Genomic DNA, 13,996 nt, shown 5'->3' with positions numbered 1-13,996 from the left:
TGTCCCTCTCAGCCTTCTGCCTGGCTCCCCGCACCTTTGGGGTGGTCCCTGCCTGTTCTGCAGGCGTGGGTGGCGAGTGGTGGCCTGGCGGGAAAGCCGCCTTCACAGAGGTGTCCCCGAGCCCGGCTGGCCTTGGGGAGGACAATGAGGCCTCTCAGCCACCACATACCCCGTGGATGCCACCGCCTGCCAGGCTCCTGCCCCGCTGGCGGCCTGCCACACCCGCAGGAGCAGCTGTGCCTTCCACCGCTGCACCTGCTCCCGGCCGCCCTTTGCCCATGCTGCCGACGCCTGATTTATTGGGCGTATTTTACTCTCGCTGTTCCGTCCTAATGCAAGGCTAAATCCAGATCAAGCCGGTTCTGTCCCAGACCTCTCCTTGGGGGTCCACGTTCAGGGTGTTGGGGGACATGGACGTGACATGGTCTCTGGGCAGGTCCACAACAGGTGATGTCACCTGAAGATGGTCAGTGGAGGACTGCCCTGTTGGGAGTCCTGGAGCCCCAGCCCGCCCGTGCCGGCTCTGGCCAAGCGAGGGGCGAGTCTGCCTGTGTGCACCCGGCCCGCTTCCCGCCTCTTGGAGCCTCGGTCTGCCTGGCGAAGGGCCCCAGAGTGTGCAGGGAGGCATAGATGGCCCAGGCTTTGATCCTCAAGCTCCCTCGGCCCCACCCCCGCATGGTGTCTTCGTCAGCGGCTGGGAAAGAAAAAAGCCTTTTCTCCAAGTGGGACAAGGCCAGCTCCCGCCTGACAAAGGGGCATTGATGGGAAGGAGTGCTGCTTCTGTCTGGCCAGCCTCGCCTGCCGGATCCCAGGCTCCAGTGGTCGTTCAGGCCAGCTGGTAACTGGATCCGTGTGCAGTGGAGTCCGTGCCCAGAGCTGGGGTGCCCGAGAGGCAGGTGTGGACGCCCAGGCCCCCCAAAAGTCAGGGCCGCATGGGGATGGGGCGGGGAGGAGCAGCTGCCCACTACCCCTCAGTTTCCCACACTGGCATGAGCCACTTTAAAGACCTACATTAACTCTGGGGGGAGAGGAGGAGGGCGGGAGGAGCAGCTGCCCCCCTCCTGTCCACCCTGCTGCTTCCCACACTGGCATGAGCCACTGAAGAGGAGGCCCCCCATAACTCCGGGGTGGGGGGCGGGGGGGCAGGGCAGCAGCAGGGGTTAGAGGGATGTTTTCGTTAGGCCAGTTGGTTTGGAACTTTAGGCTTCTAGCAACAGATGGTCGGCCACAGTGGCCATTTTGTGCCCTCCCTACCCAAGCTGTGGTCACAGATGAAAGGCCAGGGTGGACAGATGCCTCCAGGCCTGGAGCTTTCCTGGTCCCGCCCGGGAGGGCGCCCCGCCCCCGCCTCACGTGTAGGTGTGATTCTTCGCAGCCTGGCAGGACAAGAGGGCCGTTTTGTGGGCGTTGCAGCCCAGCCTTAGGTGCTGGGCCTGCTGGTCAGGGCCCCCCCATTCCAGGTGGGCCCGGAGTATGTTACATGACGCATACAGGTAGTCTCAGGGCCCTGTCCTCTGCACCCCTGTGTGGCCTACGTAGGGGGCTAGCACCTGGCGGCTGGGAAGAGCCTTGCCAGGACTCGGAGGGCTGGAGGAAGGGTGCACATTTATGGCCCAGGAGCTTGGCCTGCAAGGTGGCTAAGCAGGCTGTGGGGGAGGGGGACATAGTTGGGGTGTGGCCGACTGTCAGTGCAGCAAAGGGGAGACCAGGCCTGGGGTAACACGTCCCTCTCTGTTGCCCAGGGAGCAGGGAGGACCAGTCCACCCCCCCAACTCACCCCTCCCAGCACCTGGGTTTCACCAGGTGTGAACTGGCAGGCCCGGCTGCCTGGGTGTGTGCCATGGAGACCTCAGTGGCAGAGGGGGCTGGGTCTGCCAGCCTGCCTCCCTGGCATAGCCCCTTGTGTAAGATTCCTGGCGGAAGGGACCCCAAGTAGAAAGAAAAGGGGCAGCCAGTCCACCCATCAGAGTCTGCACCGCTTCCCGCCTTTGCTGTGCTATTGATGTTTGAGGCAAAGAAACCATGAACTCTTTTCTGACTGAGTGATGCATATTCATTATGGAGAAGCTGGAAGGGAAAAGCTGGAGTTCTCGGAGGACTTTCACAAAGCACCCTCCCCTCCCCCAGGGCTGGGCCTGCTCTGCCCTCCCCCACTCCCCCACTCCCCCCACCCACACACCTGCTTGTGTTTGCAATCCAAGCTAGTCTTTTTTTTTTTTGAATGTTTTAGGCTATAGCCGGCCTTTCAATTAACAGTTGTTATCATTTCTTTTTATTGAGGCGGAGTTCGCCTAGTGAAACTAACCACTTGAAAGTGAACAGGCCAGCTCACTGTGCAGGTCTCCTTCCAGAACCTTCCATTATCTTGAAGGAACCTGGCCCCCCAAGCAGCTTCTTGCCTGAGCCTTGGACCCCAGCACACTGCATGCACTGCCCAGGGCGGGAGGCCCAAGGGAGCTAACCACTGTGTCTGCCAACAGCTGTAGTGGTGCCTTCGTGGGCCAGCGATGCCAGGACCCCAACCCGTGCCTCAGTACCCCCTGCAAGAACGCCGGGACATGCCACCTGCTGGATCGAGGTGGCACCGTGGACTATGCCTGTAGCTGCCCCCTGGGCTTCTCTGGACCGCTCTGCCTGACGCCCCTGGACAATGCCTGTCTGACCAACCCCTGCCGAAACGGGGGCACCTGTGACCTGCTCAGGCTCACCGAGTACAAGTGCCGCTGCCCCCCGGGCTGGTCAGGTGAGCATGGGGGAGGCTGCTGGCTCTGTGGCTGTGTCCCCATGCCCAGATCTGCCCCAGCCTCCTGCCTGACAACGTGACGAGGCGCCCCGAGGAAGCTGTGCCAGCTGCCAGCCTAACGGGTGCTTTAGGAGCTGGGGTTTGCAACAGCTTGGAGTCTCCCCAGAGCCCCTGCCCCGCCCAGCCCCACACTTGTCGGTTAGGGGCTGCTGTGTTCCAGGGCGCCACCCTCTTGACTGCCCCTGCTCCAGAGGGAGCCCTGGTCCCGCCCTCCCGGCCAGGCGCCCTGGGCTCCCAGCCATTGTGTGGGCTGAGAGGAGACCCACGGGGCTTAGAACACAAGGCTGCCCCCGCGCCCCAGATTCTGGCTGTCCCGGGTCTGTAGGAAGGTGGTCATCTTGCAGCAGGTCCTGAGAACCGGGGAGACCTCATTGCAGGGCAGTTGAGACTGCCGCTTCCACCTGGCTGAGCTGCCCGGGCCCCTGCAGGAAACTCTGGCCAGGGAACAGGTGCCAGCCTGACCCTTGACCCTCTCTCCACACCCCCCTCAGGGAAGTCGTGCCAGCAGGCTGACCCATGTGCCTCCAACCCCTGTGCCAACGGCGGCCAGTGCCTGCCCTTTGAGGCCTCCTACATCTGCAGATGCCCCCCGGGCTTCCACGGCGCCACCTGCAGGCAGGATGTCAACGAGTGCAGCCAGAACCCCGGGCCGTGTCGCCACGGGGGCACTTGCCACAACGACGTGGGCTCCTACCACTGCACCTGCCGCGCCACCTACACTGGGCCCCACTGCGAGCTGCCCTTTGTGCCCTGCAGCCCTTCGCCATGCCAGAACGGGGGCACCTGCCGCCCCACGGGGGACGCCACCCACGAGTGTGCCTGCTTGCCAGGTAGGCCTTGTCCCAGATGCCACGCCCCCCACCACACTGGCCGTTCTCCACCGTCGGTCCCAAGGGGCTCCAGAAGGGGCATCCAGTGTGGAGGGTGCTTCCCCAGGGAAGAAGCCCACAGACCATCCTCACAGAGCCAGCTGCGGGGAGCAGCTGTGAGTAGGGTCCCCACCCACTCAGGGTCTAGGTGCCAAGTCCACCTCATCATCCCCAGGGGCACTGGCCCTCCAGGCCCTAGCAGCCCACTGGTCTGGACAGCAGGGAGCATGACTCCCTTTGATAGGTGTGCCCACTCGGAGCCCGTGGCACCCTGCCCTGGGCTTCCTGGGTGGGGTGTGAGTCTCCAGGGCTCCCTAGCCGCCCCCTCAGCTTCTGAGCCCTAAGTTCCATGTGTGAGTCACCGTGGGACTGGGGCGTCTGGTGTGTGCAGCCCCAGGGGCTTCCCCTGGGCTCCTGGGTGGGGGGAGCGGGAGGGGCTCCCCAACAGTGGCTCTGCTGTGTCACTTGAGGACGAAACGGTAGGCACAGCCCCCATCTTTTGCCTTAACAGTTCTGGTTTGAGCAAACTCTGTGGCGACTCTAAAAATAAGGGGGAAGTTTGAGAGCCTTGTGTGCTGGCTGCACGCATGCAGGTTCAGAGGTGGAGGGGGTCAGGAAATGGGAGTCGGATTGGACGCTGGGGGTACGTGAAGCCCAGCTGGTCCTGAATGACCCCAGAGTTGCCCTGCCCCCGGGCTGCCCCGGGACCCTCAAAGGCGCAGCTCCCCCTGTGTAGGCTCTGTGTGCAGCTGCTGGCTGGGCAGCTGCCTGTGCTGAGGGCCTGGGGCAGCAGGAGCAGGCACCCTTGGCTGAGGACCCCTGCTTTGGAGCTGGCGCCAGCCTGTCCTGGGCAGGTGGGGGGAGGGCCTCAGGCAGGGCCAGGACAAGTCCTGCGTCCTACAGCCCGCTCAGGGCACTGTCTGGGCCCAGGGCAGCCTAGAGGGCTCAGTGTGGGTTGGGGCTGGGCCACCTCTTGTAATGAGGGGATCCCTGCTTCCTGGAGAGGACAGGGTGCTCCGAGGCAGGGAAGATGAGACCCCCCGGCCCAGGGGCCGTTGACTCACTCAGCCTGCACTCACCGGTGGCAGGCCCTCAGGAGCCAGTGACCCTCCTGACACTGCCACCCCCACAGGCTTGCCGGCTGCGCGTCACTCCGGCCATGCCTCTGCAGCAGGCCTCCACCTACCCTGGCTCTTCCTGGACTCCTGCAGCCTGGGGGCTTTCACGGGAGGCCTCTGGACCACGGGCCTGTGGGGCTCCCGCTTGGCGCCCTTCTCCCCACAGTCTTGGGCATTTCCTGGGGCAGCCCCCCCCAGGCTCAGGCCCGGCTCGGGATCCCACCCCACTTGAGAGTGAGGCTCTGCCAGAGCAGGGGCACAGTCAGAGCAGCACTCCCCTCCCACGTGGGCCCTGAAGCCCAGGCTCTGGGCTTCAGGTGGGGCTGGCCCTAAGCCAGTATCTAATGTGATCGAGCTTCTCCAGCCTCTGTCTTTGCTCCAGTGAGGTGGTGGGGTAAAGGAGTCCCTGGGGAGGAGCCAAAGAGGTGGGGGCTGCAAGGGCTGGGGGCCAGAGGGTTCAAAGGCACCCCCAGAGGGGTGTTAATTAGTAACTGGCTGCAGGTTTGGCTGTTGCCAGACTCGCCTTTCTGAGTTGATCATTGAACCAGTGAGAGTTGAGCAGATTAATGGCTAACTGGCTGCTAAGGCGGTCCTCGTGGGGGCCACGCTGCAGGACCACGCCTTGCCTCGGGAGCAGCCTGCGGGAGCAGCCAGGCAGGCGGGACTGTCCTTCCTTAGCCTGGGGGGAGTGGACAGCCCTGCTCTGCTCTGTACCCCCAGGGGAAAGGGCCATGCTCTGGTGCCTGAGCAAGCCTCCCGGGGTCCCCTGCCCTAGTTCCCAGCCTGGAGAGCCCCAAGCCATGGTCAGCCACGCCATAGCAGCGTGGAGAGGCTCAGTGCACGCGTGCCGCCACTGGAGGTGCCATCAGGAGGTGTTCAGATGCATTTTGGGTGTGAATGTTGGTGCGAGGCTTTAAACACGGGATCTTGGGCTCTTGCTCGGCTCTCGCTCGGCTCTCGCTCAAGGTTGGCACTCTGCCATTGGAGCCTGTCTCGCCTTCAGTCTGTTCGTGGTTATTTGGGGATAGAGTTTCGTAGACTTTGAGCAGGCTTTGAGCCTAACTCCTCAGCTCTCAGCCTCCTGAGTAGCCGGGATTACAATCATGAGTCACTCTTGTGTCCAGCTAGGAGGGCTTTTGTGGCAGAACCTTCTAGAACCCTGTACCCTGTTCCTTTGCCCTTTACTCCGTGTCTCTCTGCAGAAGAGCACGTCCCCTGAGGGCGCTGGACAGGGTCTGGTGTGGGAGCCGGGAAGACCCAGGGCCACCCAAAGCCAGGCCATGGAGAAGCAGCTCCGCCAACCGGAGCAGCGCCACGGCCTGGCCTGGAGCTGTCTTGGCAGGCCCAGAGCCGGGGTAGAGGCTCACCCTGCCTGTCACACCCCTGCCCCACAGGCTTCGCCGGCCAGAACTGTGAGGAGAACGTAGATGACTGCCCAGGACACAACTGCAAGAACGGGGGCGCCTGTGTGGATGGCGTGAACACCTACAACTGCCGCTGCCCCCCTGAGTGGACGGGTGCGTGCGGGACGTGGCCCCCGTGGGCAGCTCCCCCTCCCCCGGCCCACGTTAGCATAAGTGCATCCTCAGCGGGGCCTCCTCCGAGGTCGGCAGCCGCGTCCTGCATCAGGGTCTCAGCAGAGCCTTCCTGGCCTCAAAGCCCCCGGGAATGAGTGGTTGGCGCTGGCTGGGGTGGAGGAGTGAAGGCAGGAGGGCTTCCTGGAGGGGCCTGCGGAGCCCTGGGAGTGGAGTGCTGGGGTGACGGTCCCTTGCCTGCTCAGGTCAGTACTGCACAGAGGACGTGGACGAGTGCCAGCTCATGCCCAATGCCTGCCAGAACGGGGGAACCTGCCACAACACCCACGGCGGCTACAACTGTGTGTGTGTGAATGGCTGGACTGGGGAGGACTGCAGCGAGAACATCGACGACTGTGCCAGCGCCGCCTGCTTCCACGGAGCCACCTGCCACGACCGCGTGGCCTCCTTCTACTGCGAGTGCCCCCACGGGCGCACGGGTGAGTGGAGGCGGCCAGGGCCGCGTGGTCCCCTAACAGGCGTGGTGGGTTCGCTGGCCCAGGGACCTACGTGAGCTAGGCACAGCTGTGACTCACAGAGGCCCCCAAGGAGGGCCAGCTGTCCCCAGGACGACCGGAGCATCACGGGCACTCAGGAGGGTGGTGGTCAGAAGTTCCTCCAGGCCGTGGTGGGCAGGGATGGCCCCAGCTGTGGGTGAGCCGTGGTTCCCGTGGAGGGGCAGTGCCCACTGATGGCTATTGCCCTGCCCAGGTCTGCTGTGCCACCTCAATGATGCCTGCATCAGCAACCCCTGCAACAAGGGCTCCAACTGTGACACCAACCCTGTGAACGGCAAGGCCATCTGCACCTGTCCCCCGGGGTACACAGGACCAGCCTGTAGCCAGGATGTGGACGAGTGCGCCCTGGGTAGGTGCAGGCACGGGGGCAGGGGGCGGCGGGGAGCCGGCAGCCGGGCTGGCGGCCTGGCCGGGCCCAGCAGTGAGATGGAGGCCAGGGTGCCCAGTGTGGCCTGAGGCTAGGAGAATCCCTTACTCCCGCTCCCCCCCACCAGGCGCCAACCCCTGTGAGCACGCAGGCAAGTGCCTGAACACGCTGGGGTCCTTTGAGTGCCAGTGTCTGCAAGGCTACACGGGCCCCCGCTGCGAGATCGACGTGAACGAGTGCATCTCGAACCCGTGTCAGAATGATGCCACCTGCCTGGATCAGATCGGGGAGTTCCAGTGTATCTGCATGCCTGGTGCGTCCCCAGGGCCCTCACCCCTGCTGCCAGCGCCCCTGCCGCCAGCCTGCACAGCTCAGGGAGGCAGGCCTGGGAGGTTTACCTTTCTGGGCCTTTGTACCTAACTAGGCCATGGACCCCCTCCCCACCGCGGAGCACCTGGGGAAACTGAGACTAGGCCCACAGGGCACAGAGAACAGGGTTGGAGATGGGGTGGCTCCGCAGGGCCTCACCACTGGTGACTGACTGCCCCTGTGCGCAGGTTATGAGGGTGTGTACTGTGAGGTGAACACAGATGAGTGTGCCAGCAGCCCCTGCCTGCACGACGGCCACTGCCTGGATAAGATCAACGAGTTCCTGTGCGAGTGCCCCACAGGTGAGGCCCAGGGCCCGTGTCCCAGCACCCCTGGCCATTGTCCCTACCCCAGCCGGCTCTAGGAAGAACCATGAGATTCTTCTGAGGGGCTGTCCCTGCTCCTGAGGGGCAGTGGGGCTGCCAGAGCCAGGCCTCCCCCAGAGGGCAAGCCCGGGCCCGGTCAACCCATGTCAGGCGAGCTTGCTGGGTATGCTGGCCGTGGGGGTCCAGTGGTGGGCCTGCCTTGATGACCAGGCGCTGTCCCACCTGCCTGCAGACGAGGACGTCCCGGCTGGGAGGGCTTGCCTGCCTGCCCTGCCATCCCTGCTTCTGCACCCCTCCACCCCGTGGCCTGGGAGGCAAGAATGCAGTGGGGGAGCTGGCCTACATGTCTGTGATGAGCAGGGAGGGCCTCTTGGAGAGGGGTCACGCCTACCCGGGGCGGGCCAGGCCTCCCAGACACTGGAGAGCAATGGGGAACCAGCCCCATTCACAACCCAGGGCGGCTGTAGCCATAGCAACCAGCGTTGGTGTGGGAAAAAGGGCCCTCTGTTGGGTAAGGAGAAGCAGCCAGCCCGCCCTGGGAAGCAAGCAAGAGCCATGCTCTGAGGGCTGGGCCCAAAGGGGCAGGAGAAAGCCTGGGGTCTGCTGAGCCCGGGACCTGAGCCCACTCTGGGAAATCCAGCTGGGCAGTCACTTCCGGCATGTTGCCAGGGAGTGCCTGAGAGGCCATGGCACTGTCCGGTGACTGTCACCTTCCTGGCCACAGGCTTCAGTGGCCACTTGTGCCAGCACGATGTGGATGAGTGTGCCAGCACGCCTTGCAAGAATGGCGCCAAGTGCCTGGATGGGCCCAACACCTACACCTGCGTGTGCACAGAAGGTGTGGAGGAGAGGTGGTGCAGGGTCTTTCCTGGGCTGGCCAGTGGCAGCTGGAGGGAGGAGCAGGGTGGCCTGGGTCTGGGGCCAAGCCCCCTGCTCACCTCTGGCCAGGGGTGGGCTGCTGAGACCCCGCCCACAACATGATACACCCACACCCATCTCTGACCAGGCCCACATGTCCCCGGGATGGGCAGAGCCAAGCATCCAGGGAGTGGGTGGCCCGCTAAGCCCTCTGTGCCTGTCTTCCTGTGCGCCAGGATACACTGGCACCCACTGTGAAGTGGACATTGACGAGTGCGACCCTGACCCCTGTCACTATGGCTCCTGCAAGGACGGCGTGTCCACCTTCACCTGCCTCTGCCAGCCCGGTTACACGGGCCACCACTGTGAGACGAACATCAACGAGTGCCACAGCCAGCCCTGCCGCCACGGGGGCACCTGCCAGGACCGGGACAATGCCTACCTCTGCTTCTGCCTCAAGGGGACCACAGGTACCCGGTGGGGGCCGGCAGTGTGGGGGCCGGGCAAGGAAAGGTGGGAGGGGGAATGACCCCTGGTCACCACCTGCCCTCCAGGACCCAACTGTGAGATTAACCTGGACGACTGTGCGAGCAACCCCTGTGAGGCGGGCACGTGCCTGGACAAGATCGACGGCTACGCCTGTGTCTGTGAGCCAGGCTACGCAGGTGTGTCCCGCCCGGGGGCCAGGGACCCAGGGTTGTCTAAGTCAGAGTCAGGGTCCACCCCAGACCTTCTCAGTGAGCCAGGTCTGGGGGATTTGCCGGTCACGACCCCAGGCTGGGCTAGCCACGCTATGCCCAGATATGGAGCTGCTCGCCCGGGCTAAGGGCAGAGGAGACCACGGAAAGCCCGGTGCACCCCCACGTGCCTCCTGGTCTGCTCAGTGCCGGCTGTGGCTGTGTTGGACACGCCAGCCCAGCGGGCTGTGAGGGCTGGGTGGGCACTCGGAGGCCAGGCTTCCGGCATCGGTTCTTCCTCTGCTATGTGACCCCTGCTTTCAGGCAAGGCCCCTGGGAAGGGAGTGGTGGTCTGCTGGGTTGGCGTGGCAGCCATGTGGCTCATAAGTTAGCGTGCAACACTTCTGAGGGACCTGGGGTCAGCAGGTGGGAAACTGAGGCCCAGGTGGGGAGACAGACCCCTGGCCCCTAAAGGGTGTCGGGCTTGGAATCAGAGCTCCCTCCCGCCCCCCAGGAAGCATGTGCAACATCAACATCGATGAGTGTGCAGGCAACCCGTGCCACAACGGGGGCACCTGTGTGGATGGCATTGGCGGCTTCACCTGCCGCTGCCCCGAGGGCTACCAGGACCCCACGTGCCTGTCCGAGGTCAACGAGTGCAACAGCAACCCCTGCATCCACGGGACCTGCCGGGACAGCCTCAATGGGTAAGGCACCGTGCAGCCTGGGCTTGGAGGCCCGCTCAGAGCAGCCTGGGCAGGGCTGGGAAGCTCCCGGGCCACACCTTTGTGCAGCAGGTTTCTCTGGTGTGTGCGAGGTGGGTGGCATCACTGGGCGGGGTGGACGGTGCAGGTCATGGTGCACAGAGAGGGTGGCCAGTACCTTGTCAGGGCCACAGCACTCGGACAGAGTGTGGTCCTTTCCAGGTACAAGTGTGACTGTGACCCCGGATGGAGCGGGACAAACTGTGACGTCAACAACAACGAGTGCGAGTCCAACCCCTGCGTCAATGGCGGCACGTGCAAGGACATGACCAGCGGCTACGTGTGCACCTGCCGGGGCGGCTTCAGCGGTGAGCACCATGTCGCCGACTGCCGGGGGCATCGCCGCTGGCCGTGGCCTCCATGTGGCTCGAGTTCAGCGGCCTGTGCCTGGCCATCCCAGCCCACAGCTCCCTCTCCCGGGGGCTGGCTGGGCGCAGGCCGTGCCCAGGCACAGAGCACTCATGCCGTCGTCCCCTTTCTCCAGGGCCTAACTGCCAGACCAACATCAACGAGTGTGCCTCCAACCCCTGCCTGAATCAGGGCACCTGCATTGACGATGTGGCCGGCTACAAGTGTAACTGCCCACTGCCCTACACAGGTACGGCCCACTGGAGCCACGGAGCCACGCCGTGGGGGGGCGGCTTTCTCGGGAGGGGCTGGAAGGTTCTAATCTTCACTGAGGGACTTAGGCTCTGCAGCCCTGGGGGGCCCTGGGGGTGGGGTTACCTGGTGAGCGGGAGCCTGTCCCGGTGGTTAGTCTGGGTTGTAGGACCCCCGTGGGTGGGGGTGGGGGCTGGGTCGGGCGCCTCCAGGGCTCCACGTCTACTCTGCATTGTATGGTCCTCGGGGGTTGGGCTGACTTCCTCCACTGCTAAGGATCCCTTTGACGCGGCCTCTTTGTGTGAGGGGACAAGGAGCCCTCTGTTCAGATTTGCAGAGGCGAGAGACATTTCCCCAGTGTCCAGCCCTGCTGCAGGGCTGGCCAGGGAGGTCCTGGGAGATGGGCCCCCCTGTCGGGGAGATGTGCAGAGCCTTGAACTTGAAGACGTAGGGCCCAACAGCCCCCCACTGCCCACCCCGTGTGGGGCCCTGGACATCCCGAGAGGGCCTGGAGAGGGTCTGGAGAGGGTGCAGTCTGTTCCTCTGTTCCTCTGTTCCCAGGCCGCCAGGGCCAGGATGGTGTTTGCTTTCACCAGAGTTAGAGGCCTGGGTTTTGTCTCCCTTGTCGGCCAGTGAGGAAGCTGTCAGCAGCTGGGCTTACCCCATGTCCCCTCGGACACATTGCTATCAGGGCCTGGCGGGAGGAGCCGGCCTGAGCTGACCTGCTTCCTGTCTGCCTGCTTCCTGCTTCCCTTCGCACAATTGTCGGAAACTCTGGCCAAGTTCCTGCCTGCCCAGGTCACCGTGGAAACCGATAGAGAGGGAGGCCTGGAAAGTCACAGCGGCAGGCTGGGGACGCGGTGGGAGATCAGGGCGCTAGCACTTCCTCCTCCTCTGAGACCGGCCTGGCCATAAACAGGAAGCCAGCCCGGGCCCCCCAAGGCTGTGCACCCAAGTCCCTCCACAGGCCCCATCTTCCTCCTCTCATGTGGGCGTGGGGCGGGCCTCCATCACCCCTGCACTGAGAGCCTCCTGTGCCCTAGCTCTCATGCTCAGCTCCAGGGCCTTTGCTTGTCCCTGGGAGATGAGGAGGCTTGCGTGGGGAGCCAGTCCCCGGTTGTCACCAACTGGGTCTGCCTTGGTGTACTTCCTTGTTTCCAGGGTGGGAAGTGAGGCCTCATTGTGAGGTTGTTCTGTGCTTTGCCTAGAGCACCCCACGTCTGCACTCCACCAAGCTTCTCCTCCCAGAGTTTGGGGCCCAGTCTTAGCTGGAAGAGAACACGAGGGTCTCTGTCTACCTTTGCCTTGCTGCAGCACCAGCTGAGCTTGCTAATGTTGGGCGCCAGCCAGTGAGGGCCAGGCAAGGGGCCCTGGGTTTCACTGAGTGACTCTCTCCCCTAGGGGCCACATGTGAAGGGGTGCTGGCGCCGTGTGCCCCCAGCCCTTGCAAAAACAGTGGGGTGTGCAAGGAATCCGAGGACTACGAGAGCTTTTCCTGCATCTGTCCCCCGGGATGGCAGGGTGAGGCTGGCCTGGTCCCCCAGGATGGGAGGGTGGGGAGGGGTTTGGTCCCAGCTGGGCTGGAGAGGGGAGACTGGATAGTGTAGGGACCTGGCCAGCTCCTGGACAAGAGGGAGGGGGCGTGGTGTTGTGAGCTGGATGTATGAGGACCAGAAGCCATCTGTCTAGAGGCTCTGGAACTAGGAGCTGACCTCGCAGCTCACCTTGAAGGACTTTCCCTTGTTTCTTTCTTGCTTCTGTGTGAGTGTGTGTGTGTGTGTGTGTGTGTGGGCTTGATCTCAGGATGTGAGTGTTGTCTCACTCAGGGCTGGCATTCTCCCACATGAGCCGCAGCTCAGCCTGCAGGTTTTTGACGATTAACTGGGATTTGGCTTTCTGTAGTCTTCTCGTTCCAGACTGGAGACAGGCGATGGGACTGGAGCTGGGAGGTCCCCCAGGGGCGGGGAGAGGCATTGCAGCTGGGCACATGAGTCTGGGGCAAGGGCTGGAGAGGGGCTGTGGTGACCTGCAGTCCCTCCTCCCCGCAGGGCAGACCTGCGAAGTTGACATCAACGAGTGTGTGAGAAGCCCGTGCGGGAGCGGCGCGTCCTGCCAGAACACCAACGGCGGCTACCGCTGCCTGTGCCAGGCTGGCTTCACAGGCCGCCACTGTGAGAGCGACGTCGACGACTGCCGGCCCAGTAAGGGATTCCCCTGCGGTCCCCTCATAGTCAGACCTGGCGGCATCGCTGGACGGCGGAAGCCCCAGCCCTGGGGAGGGCTGCGGGGGCTTGCCGGGAGAGGGAGGGCGCCGCCTGCTGCGCTCCACGGCCGGCCTCGAGGGCTGCTGACCCACATGGCTTCACAAGCCTCTGCCGCCAGCCTCTGGGGTGCTGGGGCAGGAGTGGTTCCCAGGGGACAGGTCCATCAGGCCCGCGGTAAGGCAGGGCCCCTGGCCGCCCATCCCGAGCCAGGGAAAGCAGGTGCGGGCATTCATTCTGGCTTGGTCACTGGAGCTGGGGGAATTACTGTCCTACCTGTCTTGGTGCCCGAGACGTGGTGGAGGGCAGGTGGGGGTGAGCAGAGCCTAGGTGAGGGTGGACGGCTCTTCCGTCACCAGCAGCTGGCCTCCTGCCCTGGCAGTGCTGCATCGCTTTTCTGCCTGTGGCTCCTGCCGGGGCATCGTGGAGTGGGGGCTCACGCTCAGCTGGCCTCCCTGTCCCCTGCAGACCCGTGCCACAACGGGGGCTCCTGCACGGACGGCATCAACGCAGCCTTCTGTGACTGCCTGCCCGGCTTCCAGGGTGCCTTCTGCGAGGAGGACATCAACGAGTGTGCCAGCAACCCCTGCCGCAACGGTGCCAACTGCACCGACTGCGTGGACAGCTACACATGCACCTGCCCCGTGGGCTTCAATGGGATCCACTGCGAGAACAACACGCCAGACTGCACAGAGAGGTGGGGGGGCGGGGCGGCACGGAGGGGGCAGGGCCACTGGGACCCTCCCATTTCCAGGGCTGGGAATGGACCTGGCTTTGGATTCAGGTGGGAGGGAAACAGGCCTGAGAGGCCATGCAGTGTCCGGCAGCCTGGCACTCAGGCAGGTGTCCAGCAGGCGGGTGGGAGCTCAGCGCTGAGGTGTTTGCGGTCTGG

The 13,996-nt window shown here is 64.1% G+C and overlaps 1 protein-coding gene across 1 annotated transcript in view; it reads left to right on the top strand.

Moving 5' to 3' along the window:
- Positions 1–13,996, top strand: part of Notch1 (notch receptor 1) — a 40,359-nt gene that overhangs the window by 14,196 nt on the left and 12,167 nt on the right. The window contains exons 3-18 of the mRNA XM_090330945.1: positions 2,481–2,743; positions 3,295–3,633; positions 6,185–6,307; positions 6,571–6,804; positions 7,076–7,231; positions 7,377–7,562; positions 7,807–7,920; positions 8,669–8,782; positions 9,039–9,272; positions 9,357–9,467; positions 9,994–10,186; positions 10,406–10,551; positions 10,728–10,841; positions 12,245–12,364; positions 12,892–13,044; positions 13,573–13,801. Coding sequence (XP_090187071.1) covers positions 2,481–2,743; positions 3,295–3,633; positions 6,185–6,307; positions 6,571–6,804; positions 7,076–7,231; positions 7,377–7,562; positions 7,807–7,920; positions 8,669–8,782; positions 9,039–9,272; positions 9,357–9,467; positions 9,994–10,186; positions 10,406–10,551; positions 10,728–10,841; positions 12,245–12,364; positions 12,892–13,044; positions 13,573–13,801 — 2,829 coding nt within the window. The remainder of the gene's footprint in view (positions 1–2,480; positions 2,744–3,294; positions 3,634–6,184; positions 6,308–6,570; positions 6,805–7,075; positions 7,232–7,376; positions 7,563–7,806; positions 7,921–8,668; positions 8,783–9,038; positions 9,273–9,356; positions 9,468–9,993; positions 10,187–10,405; positions 10,552–10,727; positions 10,842–12,244; positions 12,365–12,891; positions 13,045–13,572; positions 13,802–13,996) is intronic.

Source organism: Megascapheus bottae, chromosome 3 (assembly GCF_031878675.1).
Source record: "Megascapheus bottae isolate mThoBot1 chromosome 3, mThoBot2.hap1, whole genome shotgun sequence".
Taxonomy (NCBI): Eukaryota; Metazoa; Chordata; class Mammalia; order Rodentia; family Geomyidae; genus Megascapheus; species Megascapheus bottae.
This window is presented reverse-complemented; position numbering and strand designations above follow the sequence as displayed.